General features: G+C 52.7%; 3 protein-coding genes across 3 annotated transcripts; 2 read left to right on the top strand and 1 right to left on the bottom strand.

The window, feature by feature from the left end:
- On the top strand, positions 1 to 6,772 carry NCLIV_061630 (conserved hypothetical protein; the record flags this gene model as incomplete). Its single annotated transcript, XM_003885715.1, has 2 exons — positions 1 to 1,661; positions 2,014 to 6,772. 2 exons carry the CDS (start codon positions 1 to 3, stop codon positions 6,770 to 6,772), a joined length of 6,420 nt encoding a protein of 2,139 aa, XP_003885764.1.
- A 3,589-nt stretch (positions 6,773 to 10,361) lies between these two features.
- Positions 10,362 to 12,891, bottom strand: NCLIV_061620 (hypothetical protein; the record flags this gene model as incomplete). Its single annotated transcript, XM_003885714.1, has 4 exons — positions 10,362 to 10,690; positions 11,325 to 11,714; positions 12,094 to 12,184; positions 12,724 to 12,891. The coding sequence occupies 4 exons, from the start codon at positions 12,889 to 12,891 to the stop codon at positions 10,362 to 10,364; spliced, it is 978 nt and encodes a 325-aa protein (XP_003885763.1).
- A 1,560-nt stretch (positions 12,892 to 14,451) lies between these two features.
- On the top strand, positions 14,452 to 19,695 carry NCLIV_061610 (putative mitochondrial carrier domain-containing protein; the record flags this gene model as incomplete). The annotated part of the gene is made up of 6 exons (XM_003885713.1): positions 14,452 to 14,728; positions 15,226 to 15,970; positions 16,883 to 16,967; positions 18,609 to 18,719; positions 18,820 to 19,088; positions 19,323 to 19,695. The coding sequence occupies 6 exons, from the start codon at positions 14,452 to 14,454 to the stop codon at positions 19,693 to 19,695; spliced, it is 1,860 nt and encodes a 619-aa protein (XP_003885762.1).
- Positions 19,696 to 20,418: the final 723 nt, after the last annotated feature.

Here is a 20,418-nt window from a genome sequence, read left to right as displayed (position 1 = left end):
ATGAGCACACCTCGTGCGACGGGTGAGCCTCTAGGGGGCCCCGAGAACCAGCAGCAGTTGCTTTTGAGGCCTTGCTCCGATCCTCCGTTCATAAGCATCTGGACGGGCAAAGCTCTTGTTGTGTTTCCGTTTACTGATGTGATCGATCTAAAACACAAGGCTGGGAATGGCTCACCTACTTGGGGGATTGCCTCGGCTGGAGGTGTTCCCGAGATTTCCACCACTACTTCCCTGGAGGAGACGCAGCTCCCACACGCTGCCAAGTCTTCTTGCCACACCAGTGCTGACTACTTTTTTCCTCACTCTTTTGCTCCGGTTGACAACCTGTTTAATCGCATGTGCTCCTCGTCGCAGTCTGAACAGTCCGGCGAGGGAACTGAGGTTTATTCATGGGTGAATGCTGAATGCGGAATCAATCAAAACATGCTAAATGCGGAGCATTTGCCACTCTCGCCGATCAATCATAGACACTCCAGAGAATGCTGCTCTGGGTATGCAGCGGCACTGGCCACAGGCGGAATAGGAAACCAGAGCACTCCAGCAGCTCCAGCAGATGATCTTTCCTTATCCCAGCCTCCTGGCTGTCCGCTGACGAATAATGGAGTCGACGGTGTCATCCCAGCCTCAGTCGAGTCGGTGGTGATTTTGGGTCCTGTGGGAAGTGGGAAAACATTCGTTCGTACTCACGCGATGAAGTACGCGGTATGGAGGTACTACAAAAGTGTCCGAGCGCGCGGCCCCTCTGTTGAAGGCAACACAGCTGCGAGTTCTCCGGGAGTGCCAGCTGACGCATCCGATCCTGAGTCGCTTGAGGGATTGGAGAACGAAATTGTGGAGGCATGTAATCAGCTTGCAGCTATGAACATCCTGATTCGGGCCTTTCTCCACGCACCAGTCCCCAGCAATTCATCTTCAACGAGATGCTGCCTGATAGTGGAAATGCGCCTCGCGTGGCGTTCAACTGTGACGCCCCTGCAACTATCTGGCGGGTTCCGAGGCGGCCGAGAGAAGATCCAGTTGCGACTCTACCCGATACTCTTAGCTCCAGGGGGCTTAGCGAAGCCGCTTGCGGGAGAACGGAAAAGCTTCCACATCTTCGAACTACTTTCAGATATTATGGAAAACCCTAAAAGGGAGGGATATTCGGACCGGAGGTTTGCAGACTCCGCCGGCCCTATTGTCTCTGACTTAACAACGCCACTCTTGACCGAGGAAATACGGCAAGCGGCTTGGCTGAGGAAAGCGCTGCACAATAACTTGGGAGCATTTCCTCGACTAAGTGCCTCTGGCGCTGTGGCCGGCCAGAGAAACATTCCCCCCGATCGTGAAGATGACCGGTGGCCAATTGAAACAACGACCGGCTCGGCTTTGGTGCGGTGGGCCCTCCGAACTGTCGGCTTCACGAGGGAGGAAATGTCTTATTTGTTTAGACTTCTCCAGGTCATCCAGACCTTAGGGGATCTCGATTTCCGCGACAATCTGGCCACAAGCCCTGCTCATAAGGCCAACGCCCCTCGCTTGCAAGAGTCCGACGAACAGCTGCAGCTCCTCGGGAATTTTTACGGACGGTGCGAAGTAAGTGTGAATAAAACACTATTTGCGAGTTACAAGGATCAACAGAATTTTCCACTGTTGATGAATAGTCTGGAACTTCCACAAGAGTGATTCACAAGCCTACGGCGTCTTTTCCGAGCACCGATGCCTCATGCATAACATTTTGCGTCACGCGCTTGATGCAGAGTGCGGCTGGTCAGGCACATCTTCTGGCATTTGCTTTTGCATAAGCGTGTCGATTACAGAATATGCCAAGCATCAATGATACCAGCATGTGTTTCTAATTTTGCTTCAGGTTTTCCCTTCTGAGAGTCTTGACCAAGCCTCAACTCTTCTAGAGATACCAGCTTCTGTGCTTGAAGGGGGCTTGACAACACTACCCTTCCTCAACCTTACCCGACCTTTTCAAGCTGCCGAGGCACGCCAGCATCTCGAGGCGTTGCGAGTTTCTCTGTACAGCGCCGCAGTTGCGTCTCTGTCTCAAGTTATTAATGCATCAGCTCAGGAAAACGACCGTCCCGTCGAATACCCAGTTGATGCTTCGGATCCAGCAGCAGTCCCATCGGTTGCTGTGTCGGGATGTTCTCGTTCTTGCTCTGAGCGCCGTGTCCGCAGAGATCATCCCGAGCCAAGCAACGGAGTCACTTGTCACAGTGGTTGCAGCGCGGGGTGCCATCTTGCTTCTTCAGCACATTGCTGCAAAAGCATTCTCTTTGTTGAGGCGTTCGGACAACAGATTAGTTCTGGATCAAATGACAAAGCCGGCGATCTGGAGCAGCTCTGTACCGAGTATTTAGCAGATAAAATGCAGCAGCTTATGGAGGAGATTCTGTTGCAGCGACATTTGGATGCACTCCACAGTGAAGGCCTTTTCGTTCCTGTTCAGTCTTGGAGTCGAGATTCGACCGTTATTGACAGGCATCAGCTCCCGCTAGAAATATGGCAGCGAACGGCCCTGGACAAGCACTATCTTGGACACAGTCTCTGCCCTAGAGCATGGGGTACAGAGAGGTTACCCCCGGAGGCAACAGGATTAGTTTCAGCAATTAATCTTTTGGAAGGAACTCAAAGAAGGCCGATGATAATCAGTCCGCTGCAAGCGTCACTTATGCACCGGATCAGCAAAGAGATCTCTCGAGGTGCTCCAACAGCCGCCTTCAACAGCAGTCCAGGGAAACGTGACAACGTGGGTCTCGTCACGCCAGAATGTACTGTGGAGCGGAGGACGTCTTCTTGCGCGGTGCTGCCCTCATCCCGAGACGACCTCACGTGCCAGGTAAAGGGCGGCAGCTTACCAGGAACTGACCGTCGGCTCGCTCCTGACCTCTCGAAGGTTACAACTGAATCGTGTCCACCTCTTCCAGGATTGTTTGCCATAATTCAAGATGTGGCATTGGCCCCCGTCCAGGAGGACAACCAAAGGAGTGCCCTTTTGGTGGAGCACGTTAAAGCTCTACAACGGCTACACATTCAGCGTCAGAAATTCGTGTCAGAAGCTCTCAAACCCAAGACCATAGCTGGTGCGCCCTTGCAAGTTACAAAACACGGGCCGACGGTGCGATCTTCTCATCGGTGTCACAAGCTCAGTTCGCCTGGCGTGGCTACACCATCTACGTCGGAGGCCGACAGGACTCCTCCGCAGAGCGTTCAAAGATCAGCGACCCAAAATTTGGGGAAAAAAATAACTGGGTGTGGTGTGGGTGAGTATTATCGCGCCACGTCATCCCCCACCACAGCGTCTCCTGCTGCTGTGTGCAGCCTTTCAACTCACAGGCACACCACCGGCGTCCCGACAAGGAGCTCCGAGGCAGGATTCACTTTTTTGGTTCACCATGCTGGCGGACGCTATGCCAGTTACAATGCGAAGGAATTCTTCTGCCTCACCACCAAGCACAGACTTCGCGCAGCTAGGACGCTACAGAGACTGCGTCTTCATTTACCGCCTGTTCTACAGCGATTGATCTCTGCTGAGCGGGTGATACCAGAAAGTCTGGGGAAGACATCGGCAGGCTTCTCGATGGGCCCAACTTTGTGTCGTTCTCCCAACGTTGGCGAGGCCCACGCGGGGGACATACTTGCTAGGTGTAGGAGGCACCTACCGCAACTTTCGGAGAACGCAACTGTAGCCGAAGCCTCAAGTAGCCGCCGCACAGCGATCGCTCCCGCAGTCCCTTTCGATGAAGCGTCGAGCAGCTCTACTGTCGCTTCCGGATCTTGCTGCAGTACGGCAGCTGTTGTGGAGCGCTGTGCATCTCAGATGACCGTCTGCAAGTGGCCTGCAGCTCCGAGCACGATTGCCTCAATTTGTAGCTTGACATCGTTTTTAGCCTCGGATATATCCGTTCCAACGTTCATATGCTGTCTTCCGCTCCCAGAGCTGCCAAAGAGTGAACCAGAGGAGCCAGATACTGACTGGTGCACGCTCCTGTTACAGCAGGTTCAGCTCGTGCAGCCTGCCCTACTCAGGCAATGCGAACTCGAAGCAAGGCTTCCACCTATCCGCATCCCCCTCAGCGCCTTTTTGTCTTCGTGTGCCTCACTTCTTCAGTCTTATGGTGGTTCTGGTAGCGATAGCGTTGATGGCGGTAAGTCTCCAGACTCAAGCTCTGTGTGTCTTGCACAATCGAAGCCCTCCTTACTGTCTGCCCTGCCGAAATCAGTTTCGATCCTGGCCGTGTTGTACTGTGCGGAAACGGTTAGACGACTAGCTGTAGCGAAGCAAGCTCAGAGCCATCGACTCCCGCTAGCTGATTCGGCATGTTCTGTTGTGACCGCATTCTCCACGAATATTTCTGCAAGAGTTCTCCGAGCTCTTTTTCTGGTTGGGAAACACTCCGTCTTTTTCAAGGAGGAAGCCAAGCCTCTGCTTTCGGCAATACAACAGCAAATGAAGACACGCGCATGTTTTGGGTCATCCCATGCGGTGCCAGGGAATCAGACGCAGTCGACATCTAGCGGACTTTCATTTGCTGATCCGGTTTGCGACGGTTTCCCGGCTGACGTAGTTCGGGCAGCCACCCAGAAAGTTCTAGCATGGTTCAAACTCAGGCGGTGCTTCTTGGTGATCTTTGCCTTCTCAAGACTGAGAAGTGAAGCGAGGCGACGGTTATCGGCGGCCGCTACCCTGCAGCGCTGGTGGCGTAGTGTGGGACTGCCAACAGTGCGGGAGTGGCACAAACCCCATTCGAAACGCCAAGAGCAGCTTGCACAAAGGATGGACTCACAGTTACCAGCATGTGATGTCAAGGGAGAAAGCGCATTCCAAGGCAGTCAACTGGTCCGTGCGAACCTGAGGTCCGAGAGCATCCAAGAAGCCCGAAAAAAATGGGAACGGCGAGTGGCTGGTCAGATGCCGGTTAAAGGGAGAACGTTTGGGTGTGACAATACCCAGAGACAGCAACTTTCAGACAAGAGGTTTTGTTATGGAGAAGGTCCAGAGAGCCTCCCTTCGTATGTGCAAACGGCGCATGAGCGTCTGTCCGAAGACGAAGGCTTGCTGCACGAGGATGTACGCGCCGTTACTGATCCACTGGGAGAAGCGAAGAACATCTCGACACACAAGACACCAGAAATGTGTAAAATGCAAAACAGTGCTCCACTCAAAGGCTGCATGGAAAGCGAGTCGGAAGGATCCTCTGATACAGAAGATGACAGCGAGACTGATGAGGAGGAAGAGAGCGAATCAAAAGATAGGCACCCGCAACGCTCCTTGGTCGGGAGGTCGGGAGGCCCTATAACCAGTAACCCAGAGCTTACATCGTATCCTTTGTCGAGTTCCATGAAACTTGCTTCAATCGACAGCGCTGCAGAAACGGCAGCCACTTGCTATTCATCAACAACCAGGCGATCCACTGTTACACTTTCCTGTTTAGGACGATCACCCGCCTCACCAGGAGTGTCCCCCCGCTCCCCTACGCAGTCTGTTTCTCCGAATGATTCTAACAGCAGGATGTGGCTTGTAGACTACGCGGACCAGACAGAACACATTGACAATGAGCCCGCAGACACGGCAGGAGCGGAGCCCAATGACGGTACCCCAACGCAACGACGGAAGAAACGCAGCCGAAAAAGGCGCCGCAGAAGAAGAAGACGTCGCCATCAGTCAACTCGAAATTTCCAGCAGGGTGGTCCCAAGTTGATTCACGGTCCTGTCCGACCAGTTCCTTACTTGTTTGCTTTCCCTCCTCCCCCGCCACCCTGTCCGCCACCGCCTCCGCCTCCGCCTCCTCCTCCCCCTCCACGGGCAGCTAACGGTGATGGAGTTCTTGATCTCCAAGCTCTCACACACGGTGCAAGGGAGAGTGAGTCGATGCCACTCTTTTATGCCTCTTCCTCAGCCCCTTTCGCTCTCTGTTTCTACCCAATGGCGGAGCAACTACATGGGACTGGACCGATGGACGCCATCCGAGAAAGCTTGACAGCTTCCCCCTTGCTTCACACAAGTGAAGGACCTGTGCACGAGAATTGTCCTGCCACACCAAGCCGTTCGAAAACGCTTCCAAGTTGGGTATGTGCCTGTGGCGGCTGTGGCACTGGCGAAGCTGCTTGCTTAGCTCAAACTGCAGGCGCTTTTCAGACACACCGCACGGCAAATAACGCCTGGGATCACCTTACCTATGGTGACGATGGTTCGGTACAGCAACTCCCGGAATGTGAGAAACCGGTCCTTAAGTGGAACACACCCCTTCTCCCTGGGCCCGCATGTGTCACTACGAACCAGGGCCTGTGCACGGGACCTGAACCTCAAGGCATCACGACAGGCGATTTTCCATCCTCTCGCTCAACAGGGGATTGGCACGTACCGGAAGGCGGCATACGCGACGGGCTTGCTGGATGCTGGCCGGGTTTTCCGGCCGGCACATCTCTGCACGACTGGCCAGGAAACGGCAGTACAGCCGGCTATCTAGGGAATTATCCGAATTTGCCTTGGTCTACGGACGCGGCCTCTCTCTATGGTTGGTGTGGGAACACGATCGACGCGGCGGTATCTGCGGCAGCTGCAGCAGGGATTCTTCCGTCCCCAAGTATCTTGCCACTGCAGTCTGCAATAGAAACTACTCGCCTGGATCTTACAGCAGCACTCGCAGCGCCTATGAACGTGTACAGTGACGACCCTTTGGGCGGGGCATCGGGAACAACAGAGGAAGTAAGCAATAGAAACTCTACCTCACCCGGAGGCGGGAATTCAGGGGGTGCCCTACTTTTAGAGAGGCCGTGAGACTGTGTCAGCCACTACTCTTTTACCGAGTCCGTGTGGTGGAGATGATTCCGGTAAACCCCCTCATGCACGTGATCCATGCCACGAGTCGGCAGGCACTCAAAAACATACTTTCTGAGGCATCAACGGATGCACAGTGACGAGACGGACGCCTCTTACCACGAACCGTTTGGGACTTGGATGTCCCTTAAGGGGACAACAGATGCCCACCGCCTCTGCCGGGTTTTATGGAGTCAGTCAAGCAGCGGTTGCTAATTGTGTATTGAGTCCGCAAAGGATTTTCTTAGAGGTGAAGCAAAAATCATGACAGCTCGCAAAATTCGATCACCACCTTACGCCGCGTCAGAGCACCACCGCACAGGGTTTTCCCCCCCTGAGTTTGGTGACAGTGAGCCAGTGGGGACCGGAGCATATGAGTGAAAACTGATAGTGACTAAATAGTTCAGAGTCGAGTGAGGGCAGGTGTCGAACAGAGGACCAGGAAACATCACCGCTGGACATTTGTGTACCTAGAGGCACTGGGTAACCGTCGGCGCCGGAACGATTTGTGTGGTTTTTTTCATGCGTCAGACGTGTTTCGCATATGCAGCAACAGTGGGTAAATGGAGGGCCCGGCACTTAGGGAAACCTAAAGGTTCCACTGATAATGTGTCATGAATGTACCCCGCGGCAGATGGCCTTCTCCTTGCAACGGTATGGGCGGACGTCGGGTTTATGGGATGGATTTCAGCGAGAAAGAAAGCTGAAACATCAGACAGATGACCACCGTAAGGCCCCAGAAAATCTGCGTATGGCATTGCCTCAGGTGTTCGGATAGATATCTCCGATGAGTCAAATGCAGAGCGATTTTGCCATAGCACTTGCCAATACAGTGGTACGCGTTCTGTGTTGTGCAATTTGATACGGCTTTCATGCAACGCCCTTTAAGAGGGAACCCACACAGGCGAACCCTTAAAACTGACACTTTCGCTTTCTTTTTGATTTCCATAACTCCCTCTCCAGCGAGACCAGGAAAACAAGGTAAGACCTCTGCAGAACGCGGACAAGCCTTGCCCGAGGTGACTTGCAAAGGAACAGCGGGCCAGCGAGGCGAAGTGTTCTCGGAAACGAGCCATCGACATCCTTTTCGCAAATGGTGATTGATCTTAAAGCCTGAAGCCGAAGAAGACTTTTATAGACCGTACTTCAGCCCTGAGGCGCTCCTTAGCTAAGGTGTCTAAAATATATAACCGAGTATCAACTTAGATGCACAGATGAACATAATTAATCCTTGTCCAGCCTCTAACCATTCTGTAGTTGCTGCGCATGAAAGAGAGATCTTTTTTGTACGGAGGATATGGTAACTTCTTTGTACCAATCTCTATTGGGAGTTTGGAAAGTCGTTTTCCCAAGAACTAACGCCCTCTCCTATTTCCTAGTACCATTAGTGAACTCTTTTGGCCTGACCGTAAGTACGCAGCGCGCTAACTGGATACAAGGAACTTGACAAGCATTACTAGATTTATATGAATGAAAAATTCGTCCTTAAAAGGAAAGATTTTCCCTTAAGCGTACTGGTCAAAGATTATGCTGCACCTTTCGGTTGCCCTTTTCCTGGCAACCTGGAACTCATTGCACTCTGGTTACCTGGGTGTTGGCACACATTTGAGTATGAATGCGTGCCTTTCCCCGTCTGAGAAAGAAATCACATTCCATTGCCGGAAGATGGCGTTGAAGCCGGGCCAAAATGGCTGCATGTGCCTACCACACCCAAACAAGATGCACTTGTTTGTTTTCTTCATGGGACCAGAAGAGACCTTTGTTTGCTCCTAAGACATCTTATCGCCCTCGGGAGACAGGGTATTCCTGCTCCAGCTGCGGTTTCTCCAAACGGTGGATACCTGGCCTCAGCTGTTTCTTACTTGCAATAAACATCTGCGGGGACTCACGCCAGTGCGTCACTCCGGTTTATGCGACAGCACCAGAACAACCGCACTCCTTTTTGCTCATCGCCGAATGCCTGCCTTTTGCCAAATGCGAAAAGACTTGGGTGTATTTAGTTGCAATGAGCTTTGCACTCGGCGGGAGGACAGCAACCGGAGCATCACAGCTTGAGTGGAACTTGAAAAAGCGGTAATATGGGCCACATCAACATCACACAGGCATCGAGAGAGACGGCAGCCTGGTACAGCACGCCTAAAGAAGCTCGAGTGAAACGACAGCGGCGTACCAACTACGCCACTGGTTAGGACTCCTAGCGAGAACTTTTTTTATCCTTACGTGCGCGATCGTTTTTGAACAGATGTTGCTTGGTCGGACGATGGTGTGTTGCCAACAGATACTTTTGCGTGGGCTACAAGTTGAACAATTTGCCTGCTCCCGCACAATGAAGGGTTGCTGCAGTGAAAAGAAAACTAGGCCGAATCTGAGGATTTTCTTCCGTGGAAAGGCCTCTACAGTTAATATTATTCACATCCACTGATTCCCTCCCCCTGTCTCGGCCGTATGCCGCACGAATTGACATTGGTGCGCCGAAAGGAGACTAGAGACAAACAGAGCGACAGAAGCCCGTTTAGCGACCAAAACGCACAGGGTTGCCTAAAATGGATTTGCTTTCCCCCGAAGACCGTTTAGTATGACAAATGGCACCGCACCTCACAACAGGGCAAAGACACGGAATTGAAAACGACGCAGCAAACAAGGAAAGCAGCCGGAGAGAGAAGAAAATAGCAGACATGAGAGAAAGTAAAGATGTCGAGAAAAACAGGTCGTGAGATCGAAGGAAGGACAGAGAAGAGTGAAGCAAGAGCAGACATACAACGAGGTAAAAGAAATTGAAGAATATAGACCGTTCGCTGGCTGCAGATCTCTCTCTGTTTTCATACTCTTCCTTTTGTCGGTGACACCCACAACAGTGTCTACGGCATTTCCATCTCTGTTCCGTCCTGACAAAAGACTGACGCCTCTGTCACTGTCCCAACCCCGTTCGCCTCGTCTTTGGTCGCATTTCCCTTTGCCGAAACTAACTGTCCCTGACACAGAGTGAACGGGCGAGGACGAACAGGTGGAACAAGCTTTACGGTGCTCTTTGGCTCTGTGTTCCTCGTTTCTGACCTTCTCTTCTCACGGCTATCGAGAGAAAACGGAGCGCGAAAAAGGACGTTCTCCCTCGTTTCAGTGCGTTCACCAGCTGCCACCAGAGAGTGTACGTGGGTGACCAGTAAACCAGGCAGTGGCGTTCTCTTCACGAAACAGATGTACCAGAATGGGAGCGATAGATGACACATGACGCACTCTCCACTTTCCAGACTCCGCGCATTTCTGCAAATGTCTTGCTTTTGCCTCCATCCGCTCTTCGCCGATCAAGTTCGCTCCTTTTTCGCATCGGACTTGCCCGCCACTGAACTCATCCGTGACGTCTGGCCACATTCTCTTCAACCGTAGGATGGGAAACGCCCTCCGTTCCTCTACCCCAAAAAGACTGATTTTGATACACACGCGCCACACTTGCTCCGAGAACAAGAATCCGCCAAGCCAACACCAAAGACATGTGCAGCCATAGACCGTACATAAATGCCCTTGAACCGGCTTTCGTTCCCTGCCGGTCGTGTTAAGAGAGGTCGACTTCTCCGTCGTCTCCGATCACCACGTGCTCGCCTTCGCCTTCATCGTGCATCAGTCGGCGCTTCGCCTTGAGAAGAAAATGGATTTTCCAAGGGTCCAATTTACTGATTCGATCAAAGTCGTCCAGAGCAGCTGTGAATGCGTCAACATCCCCTTCTTGCATAGCTGCAACCAGTGCCGTTGCTAAGCGGCCTTCGCGGCTGCCTTCGAATCGCGGATCTCTCCCCATGTACCGTTCCAACGCAATGTGCGCGGACACCGCGTCTCCGGACGACAGCAGTAAAACGAGAGCTTTCAAGTAAAAGTCTTTCGCGCCTGAAAAACCCAAAAAGGGAAACCCTCGTGAGAACAGCCAACACGGGGACACATCACGGAGACACCAACGCACAACAGGTGTTTCCAAAAAAGACGTTTCCCCATCGACACGCAAAACCTCACTTTGAGAAACCTCGACATTTCCACATACATGCATACATACATATAATCATGTGCATGTGCGGTGAGGCCGATGTGCATTTGCGCCGACAGCCATCTTCCATCTCCAGGCAGATGTGCATGCGACGTTACGAAACGCAAAACAAACAGGGATATGCGTGAACGAAAAGAGGAACACACAAAAGCTCCTTTGAATGGGATTGCTTGCCAATACATGCATGTGCATAATATATATATATATATATATATATATATATATATAATGCATATATATATATAATACATTGCAATAGGTATATGTATGTGTTGATATGAAACAGACGCCTACGACTGTTCCTTTGTAGAGTGTGAGAATTTCGTGTATGAGGGGAGCAGAAATTAGACCCTTTACTGGCATTCGGCGCAACGTCCGTTTCTTGTTTTGGCTGAACCCGAGGCAAGAAGGATCCACTGAGACGGGGAGGGGACGAAAATGCGAGTGCCCCAACTGCGTTTTTTCGCATGTGCGACTTACTGAATTGGAGAAGGTTGTTTCGAGTGGCTTTGTCTCCCTCCTGCTCAAAGATCTGCACGGCCTCGTGGAGCGCGTCTTCGTTCTTCGCTGCATATTCGGCATATTTGCACCGACACTGCGAGAACGCGCTCTTCCCGTAGTCGTCCAACTCGTAGGTTTCTGCAGCCTTCTTGTAGTACAGCATCACCTTGCTCAACCCATCGCCTTTCCCTCCCAATCCCGAGGTCGTGTCGTCTTCGTACATCTCAGCGATGCTCCGATACAGCTTCCCCGCCTGGCTCCACCGGCCCTGCTGTATGTACACCGCAGCTGCTGCTACCAGTTGCTCTTCTGAGTTGCTCGCGCTCACGCGCTTCAAAACGTTGCCTGCTTCTGCCAGCATCTGCGCCTCTGGAACAACACGCACGCGAGTCAAGCTTCGCTTCTTGTGAGGAAAAACAGAGACCGCCGCGGTTGCTGCGAGTCTAAACGTCTCCTTTCCTCGAAACCGCAGCCTTCTGCTTTGCTTTGTCCCGTTCCTGTCCGTTCTCCTCTGTTGCGTGGCCTCCACGCGGAATCCCATGTCGCCAATTCTTCTCACTTTGAAACTGTCTCTTCTTCTCCTTGCCTGACTATCCACGCTCCTGCGCTTCCTCGTCCCCTTCTCCTGACCTTTCGTTTTCTCTCCCTTTCTTCCTCGTTTCTTTCCTTGTCTCTTGCTTCCTTCTCCTCTCTTCTATCCTCGCAGTTCTCTGCGTTTCTCGCCTTTCCCCCCTTCTTCGTTCCTCACGTGTGCTCTTGTCGTCTCCGCGCTCAGCCGCGAGGGATGCTCGCACGTAGCAGTCTGCTGCGTCGTTCCACTGCCTGGCGAGTTTGTATCTCTGCGCGGAAGCAAATCGAAAAACGAAACGGATGGACAGAAACGGAACAGAGAGACACTTCCCCCGCGTCTGTGCAGCTCTGAGGCGGAGAACGGAGCAAAGGAACCGACGAGCAGCACGAGAGAAGAAACCGGAACGCAGAGAAAGAAAGAGACATGGGGCGGGGAAGGCCGGAAGAAAGGTAGAAAAGAAAACTCTCCCTCGTTTTTTTCGGCCGTTTTCCACTGTTCCCTTGCCCTTTCTAACGTCGGATGCGTCAACGCCGCGGCGAAACGCATCTCTACCGAACCAGTCAACTGCACGTCGTAGGTCTATCCAACTGAATCCCCATTCCTTTCTGTGTCGTTCTCGGTATTCTCCCTCCACTTTCAACGCCTCCTCCTCCCCCCTTCCCCTCCTGGCTTCGCTGTGCTGTCTGCTAGCGGCGTGACGTTCCCAAAGCACAAAATACGTGGCTCTGTGCTGAAGTGCTGAGAGACACAAGCGCGTCGCGAGGATGTCTGTTCTCGTGTCCTCTGGTTTCGGCTTTCTGCTCCCACCTGCGCGCACTGCGTGTAAATCGAGAGGGCTGCGTCTGGGTCACTTCCTCGGCCGAGAAGCGAGCTGAGGAAACCCGCCGGCCGCAGCAGATTGTCAGCTTTCTTCAGCAAATCGGGAATGTCTCCGAGCTGGGACGCAAAGGCGCCCGCGCTCTCGCCGCGTTGCATCTTGGGCAGACGCAAAAAGGAGAAAGGGGGGAAGGTAAAAAGGAAAACGGCGAAAGGAGAGGGAGAGAGCACAATAAGACGCCAGAGACAAAAGTGAGCGAAACGGAGAGACGGAAGCCGGAGGGAAACGGGAGAAGAGGGAGAAAACAAAGGAGACGGACGGGAGAAGCTGAGAGGAGAGACACCGCGAAGAGGAAGAAAGGAGAAGAGAGGAAGGAAGTACACACCGAGAGTGCGAAAACAGAGGCGACAACGCACTGCAACGAAAGAAAGGGGACATGGAGAAAGCGCTGGTGAAAGATGGAGGGCGAAGAATTTCGAGACACCGCCGAAATATAGAAGCAGAAAAACCGAGGGAAGAGAGAAACCAGAGACACGCCTCAAGCAGCAGCCAGAGAGGCGTCTTTGCTGTTCGCGACTACCGGCTTCATGCACCGGCTACCAAAGAAGGACAAAGGAACTCTAGTCGACCAACCGCAGTCCAGACTCTGCAAGCCTCCCGAAAGGAACAGAAGCCAGAATCCCAGGTACAGACCGACAGACACGTATCTACATATCTCTAGCTGTATGTATCGATGCACCCATAGAACTGTACATGCGTGTAAGCGTGCGTAATGGGTGTAGAGACACCGAGAAAGGCGCAAAGGAAAGCAGATACTTTGAGAAAATGAGGAGAAGAGAACCAGGAAACGTGACAGGAGACTGAGAGCTGAGGGTCTCGGTAGCCTCTGCGTTGTCGCCTGAAAGTTGCTGCCTGAATTATCGCTCTCGTTTTCCAGTCGCGAAACTAGAACAGCCACGACTGGGACAGAAGACCCTTTCCCTCCTTCGCGCTTTCCTCTTCGGAGCAGGAGCACTAAAAAGTGAGGCAGAAGAAGGGCAAAAAGAAAGAACTTGGCTAGACAGCAGAATCGCCTCTGGCATTGCCCGTGTCGTGTGTAGGCGCATGCAATTTTCGCGAAAGCTAGGCGTCGCTGCATGCTCCCGATGCAGAGGCCTCGCAAAAGGCGGCTCGTGACTCGAGAAGAAAAGGGAAAAGAAAGTTCCCTTCCCCGGCTCCTGGGTTTCCTCTTTTCTTCTCGCTCTTCTTTTTCGTCTTGTCTTGTTCCAAACTACGGCTTGTCGCAGAATCCCCGCGCGCCTGAGGGAAAACCCGCTGTCCGCACACACTACTCGATGGCGGCCTTCACACCATCGAGGCTCCGGTGAGGTTTTCGACTGTTTTCCCACAAGTTTTTTGATGTTTTTTGACAGGGACCACGTTTCCTTGTCCGTTTCCACCCTTTCTCGATCTTTTCTCTCGCTCGCCTCCATTTTTCTCGCTCCGTCTTCTCTCTGTCTCTTCGTGGTCTTCCTTTGCTCGCCGCGCTCGGCATCCCGCGCGTATGTACACCCGAGGAGCTGCTCTCTGCAAGAATGCTGGAGCGAGAAAGAAGGGAAAAGTTAAAACCATGCATCTCTGGAAGCCTCGCTCAAGCCATCGACTGCGAACTCAAAGGGCGAGAGGCGAAAACCGAGAGGCCGGAGCGGGCCTTCTCCCAGTGTGCCCCGCGCGAAACTATGCGGGACATCGCCGGGAAGAGGAAGCGCCTTTCCTTTGCCTCCTCGGCCACCTCGCGGCGCCCCGTGGCTTCTCCAGACGGAGAAAGCGGCGCGGTGCATGCCCGAGCCACGTGGAATTCTGCCTTTCTGCCCTGGGTTCGCTTTTCCGAGAGAAGGCTGTTCTCTTTCGGCCCATCTCTCTGCGCCTCTCCGACCCGCTACGATCAACTCGTTGCCGCCTTCAAAGCGAGACACAAGGGCCGAAAAGACAAGGAAAAAAGGAAAGTCTCCGAAGGTCAGTCCAGTGACTCTCCACAATCAGACATGGAGGGATACACCGAGCGACACATGAACATATAAAGCGATACAGCTGTGGTAAAACATTTACTCTCCTCATCTGGACGTATCCATACGTAGATCGAAACATATAAATAGAGAGATGCCTTCATCCTATTCACAAAGGTACATCCATTCATATATATATGTATATATCACGCATGTATGGTTGCATATGCGTGTTCATGTATGTATCGAGATGTGTGGTTCGAGGTCTACACACCTAGAATATCCAGTGTTCTCTCTGGATCGAGGCACTACTACATGGGTATCTGCGTGTACTGATACATGTATGGTGATCTGTAAATCTCGATCGATGCTGTCCACCGGTGCACAGCGTCGATCGGTTCGTGGCGAGATCCTGACACGTGCCTGCATATATCGGTACATCGCTCTCGCGTGTTTTGAATCGCTGCGGTTTGGTTTTTTCCTTGTGGCATCTCTGATCGCCGCCAGGCCTTCTTCTCTCTCTCGCGACCGTGGCCCATGGTGGCACGGCAGCTGTCAATCGATTTCTTCTTGCCCCTTTTGATCAAGTAAAAATTCTTCGCCAGGTCACACCTCTTCCTCAGTCTTCTCCTTCTCCGCCTTCTTCTCTTTCGTCCTACTCTTCCGCTTCTCTTTCCTATTCTCCTTCTTCATCTCCCCCTTCCTCTCCTTCCCCTTCCTCTCCTTCCCCTTCCTCTCCTTCGTCTTCAATTTCCCCTTCTGTGTCTCGCTTCTCGTCATCTGTAACTTCTCCTTCTCTCTCTTCGAGTTCCGCCAGTTCGTCTCGGATCGTCCCGTCCTCCTCTGGTGGCGAAGTTCCCTCGCCGCGTTCTTCTTCGTTGCCTTGCTGTTCGTCTTCTCCAGCCTCGTCTTCTGTTTCTTCCGCTTCCTCACAAGCAGCTGCGCTTGCTTCTGCAAAATCTTCTTCGACAGTAAACAGAGGGACTCCATCCCCGCCCGCGTCTCCCGCCTCTCCGACTTGTCCGTCCGCTGTGCGTTCTTCCTCACTCAATTCATCGTCTTTTTCTGCGTCAAGTTCCTCGCCGAGAGGCGCCTGTTCGGGCTCGGCTGTGCATACACCCGCAGCGCCGTCCGGCGGCCCTTCGGTTTCTCGTTTCTTGTTTTTTTCTTCTTTTTGGTGGGGATGTAGTGCGCCCGTCTGTGCCTCCATTGCTGCTTCCTCGATTCGTCTTGCGCTCTATCAAAGAACCAGGTACGCCCTCTGTCAAGGAAATCTATTTTTAGGAAATGTGGAAGGGCGGAAATATCCCGAGTTCAACACGCGTCTCCAGTTTTGCTCACATCTGCAGACAAACACTCACACACGGCGACCGATGCACGTGCACTCGCTCTCGCTGTCTCACCGAATCTAGCCACATCTATCTATCTATCTATCTATCTATCTGTCTATTTATCTATCTACTTTTAACATACCGTGAGGTCTAGGTATATACAGGAACAGGATTGATTGCTTCCATCTGTGTATAGGAGGCGATAGTCCTTTTTGTTGGCTGTGTATTTGAACTTTGGGAACGCAGCACACCGCTTTCCATATATCGCCTTTGTGGGGCGGGGGCGTTGCAATCTGTAAATGTGCACAGAACTTACTCCCCGGAAGGATCCGAAAGACAGGGCCCGTCGTGGCTGTCAGTGTGTTCGTTTCTCTCTGTATGCGCGCGACTTTTGGGTGTCTTTACACAGGCTCCTGTTCTTTAGCCGAGGCGAAGAAACCTACACAGACACTCAGCGGTACCTGCGCCAGGTAAGAAGAGAACGCGTATCGTCGCTTGTGATTTTGCGTTTTTATGAACCGATGAAAACGCTGGGAGGTGTTTGCGCGCGTCTGCGCTTCTCCGTCTCTTTTTCCTCTCGCCGAGGGTGCCGTCCGTTTTCTTCTCGGCACCCTGCTTTTGATCCTCTCTTCCATCGCGTTGTCTGCAGTGTCTTCGTGCCTGCCATCCTTCGCCCTTCTAGGTTTGACTCGCCGTCTCTCTCCTTCCCGCTGGCGTCCGATGTGCTGGCTCTTGCTGCGGCTTCTGGCGTCGCCGTCTCTCGTCATGCGGCAATTCTTCCTTTGGATTTCTGTGCACTTTTCTCGCCGTTTCTCCGGTGTATCTACGCTCAGGTTGGGTGTATGTCCCTCTGCGCGTTCGCCGCGCTCGCCGTCTGCTATCCGCTCGACGTCGCCCACACGGCCGCGTGCGTTCTCGGTAAGCAAATGAGTCTGGGTTTTTTCTCGAAAGACTGTCCGGCGCAAGGGACTGTTAGTTCGTGACCTTGAGTGACAGTTTTGCTTGTTCCAGGTTCTATCGTGTTCGCGTGGTTTCGAGAACACTCCGGAAAGATGCGAGTCTATTCCGGGCGCTGCTGTTAATTCGATGTGCTCAAAGTCGAAACTCTCCTTGACCGATCGCGCTCCAACTCGCCTCTCGTAACTCGCCAGTTCTCTCCTCGCTCTTCATCCGTCTCAACTTACTTTTCACCTTCGCAGCTTTCTCTTTCTCTCTTTCTTTTCTGTCTATCTCTTTCGTCCTCTCGCTTGCTCTCTCTCTCTTTCTGTCTCTGTCGAGCGTCTTTGCCTCTCTTCCGTTCCGTTGTTGCCTCGCGTGGCAGAGTGTGCATAGCTTCTCGCCAGCGGCTTTTCCTTTTCTGAAGAACGCGAAAACGCCCACAATGACCTGCCGTGTCCTTGCGTCGCCTCCCTTCTTCCCGTGCTTCCTTTGGAGAAGGGACATCTTCGCAGATCCTTTTCTCTCTTTGTCGGCATCGCGTTTTCCCCGTCCCTCCGCTTCCCCAACTTCATCACGAGAGAAACAAAACCCGAACCCTGCGGTTTTTTCTCTTAGTCCTCTGCCTCTCTCTCACCTTCTCTGTCTCGTGTTTTCTTGTTTCGTTTCGCGCGATTGTTCCCTCCTTTTAGCTGGCAGTTGCCGCCGCTCTGGGACTGTCGCCTCTTCACTGCGAGACTGGCCGCCGGCTGCATTCTCGGAAGAAGGCCTATCTGGAGAGCAGCAGGCAAAGGGCGGAAGTTTCACCTCCGGTTTCGCTGAGACACCGCCGCGAGGGAGATGGAGGCTGTTTAGTTTCCACGGTGACGCGGAAAGGGAAAATGCGAGAAACAGACGCCGAATCCGCCCTTTGCGCGTGATGTTCCAACTGTACAGAGTGGGAGGTACGCGCTCTCGAGGAAGCAACGCAGAGGTCTGTCTGGCTCGGCTGTCTCAAAGACCCCGCGGACGAAGAAAGGAACGGCCTGTGGGAAGAAAGAAGACGGGGAGACGAGTCAGGAAAAGAGGCACAAATGTCTCAGGACTCGTGCAATTCAATCAAGGTGAAGAGACAAGGACAAGCTCGCGTCTGTGTGCCGCCTCGCGCTTGTGTCGCTGCATCTTTCGCGTCTCTCCCCAAGGCTCGTTTTCGTCTCTGCTTCCAGTGTCCATACACTCCATTTTAGCCGCTCTCACCGATCTGGTGTGGCCTCTCGTGCCTCACAGGATTTTGGAGGCGGAGCGAGAGATGGTATACACGCTTTGGACGGAGAGAAGGAACAGGGTGACAAGAGGAATCACATCGCCTCCAATTTGTTTTTGACACCAAATTTCCTCTCGCGCTTCCCGACTTACGCGCTAACCCCGATTGGGGTGTGCCCTCACCTTGTCTCACGTCTCCGCGACTTCTCTCTCTCGTCTGGCGCATCTCCTTTTCTCTCAGTCGACCGTCTTCCCGCTCTTTTCGTCCGCCTCGTTTGCTGCCATTTTTGTCTCTCTGTGTCTCTTCTTCGGCGTCAATACTCTTCGTTCTTCCTAGCTCTCCCACAGGTTCGCTCCTTTTGGTTTCGTCCTGCTCTCTAGCCTCGTCCGTTTGCGTCATGTCTTTCCCTTTGGCCTTTCAGGCTTCCGCCTCCTCTACAGCGGATTCGGCTTATGTGTGGTGACCCTCGTGCCGTTCACCTTTCTCACCGGGTTTCTCCATTCCAAGTTCCACGCGCTGCTTCTGTCTCTCCACTGCGGCGAGGCCTGCGCGGCGGCTGCGCCTGCGCCGCGCTTCGTCGCCGAGCGTCAGGAAAAGCGAGATGAAGACAAGAACGAGGAAGGCGTATGCAAATCGGAGACAAGAGAAACAGAAGCGAGGGAGGACAGGCAAGACGAGGAAGAGGGAAGACGAGGGAGAAAGGCTCGAGGCGAGAAAGGAGAGAGAGAAGCGTGTGAAGAGCAGTGTGGCGAGAAACAATGTGAGGGAGGCGAAGAGAAACAGGAAAGACAGGAGCTGCCGAGATGGAGAGAGGCGGCGACGGCAGCCTTTGCCGCGGGTCTCTGCGCACAGCTGGCGACGTACCCCCTCGACACACTCCGGTGAGCGAAAGGGAAGACCAAGCTTATGCGCACCAAAAACACGACAGTCCCTGCCGCTTTTCTGAGCCGAACTGGCGAGGTAAATAGAAATTGAAGACAAACGCGAGGCACAAGCAGAAGCTGGCAGCGGTGTGGGGTAGGGGAGGGACAAGAGAAGAGACTGAGAAAAGGAAAAAGAGGCAGAGGGATAGAGCCAAACGGAAGGCGGTGAAGGCGTTGTGAGGGAGATACAAAGGGTAGAAAGGACGAACAGGTGATCCTGCGTTGTATGTCAACAGCGATGTTTCGTTTTTTTCTCGGTTGCAGGCGCAGGCAACAGTATGTCGCTATTTGCAGGGCGCTGTCTCCTACAACGGCGCCTGTCTCTCCCTCCTCTTCTGCGGTGTCTATCCACTCCACGACGCGCGTCTCGCCTTTCTGCCATCTGTTCGGCTTTTCACGCGCCTCCCGGTTCTTTCCAAAACCCTGCGCTGGCGTGTTTCGAGGCGTGGGCGTCTTGCTCGCACGAGCCCTTCCAGAGTGCGCGATCTCCGTCTCCGTTTACTCGTTCCTCATGGGGCGCCTTCCTTCTTTCGCCTATCACTGAAGAGCCACAGAAAGAAAGCGGAGAGAAAGAAACAAGAGAGAGTTAGAAAGAAGGAAAAAGGTAGAAAAATGAAGCGGGTGATCTTGGAAGTCGACATAGAACGCGACGTAGGACGAGAGAGGAGACAGGCAGTTGCAAAAAAAGAAAATTAGATTAACTCTGAATCCATGCCGAGGTTTTTTGTCCTTGCGGTTTCTTCTTTGGTTTTGTTCTGCGATGATTTTCCAGTCTCATCTTTCGTTTGTCACGGTTGGTGGCAAGAGCGATGCACTGATTCTGTGCCTCCGTTGTCACTCTTTCCTTCACATTGTCCAACGCAGTGTCATTTTCGGGTTTTCCCCTTTTTGGCGTTTTCGCACATCCGTGGTTACGGTCCCGCGCATTGGATTAAGGAGCAATAAGTTCCTCCTTTCTCTCTTTGTCTTTCTTCACGTTTCTCTCAGACATACGGTTTTCTCTTCCTACACATGTATACACCTACATAGATGTATATAGCTAAATGTACACCTACATAAGTTTGTATGCACCCGTGCATACGTATCTACATATATAGAGATAGAACGAGGGTAGAGGGGAGCACTCAAGAAGTTGCATTTCAGGTACTGTACCCAAAGATACATATGTATGCAACTATGTAGCTCCGTATATGGAGAGGTATCTAGGTAAAAATTGGCACACTGTCAGCTGAATACGCTTATATGCCTATGCATTTGTAGATCTTGT

This window comes from Neospora caninum, chromosome XII (genome assembly GCF_000208865.1).
Source record: "Neospora caninum Liverpool complete genome, chromosome XII".
NCBI classification, from domain to species: domain Eukaryota; phylum Apicomplexa; class Conoidasida; order Eucoccidiorida; family Sarcocystidae; genus Neospora; species Neospora caninum.
Note: the sequence above shows the minus strand (reverse complement) of the source record. Positions and strands in the feature narration are given on the sequence as shown.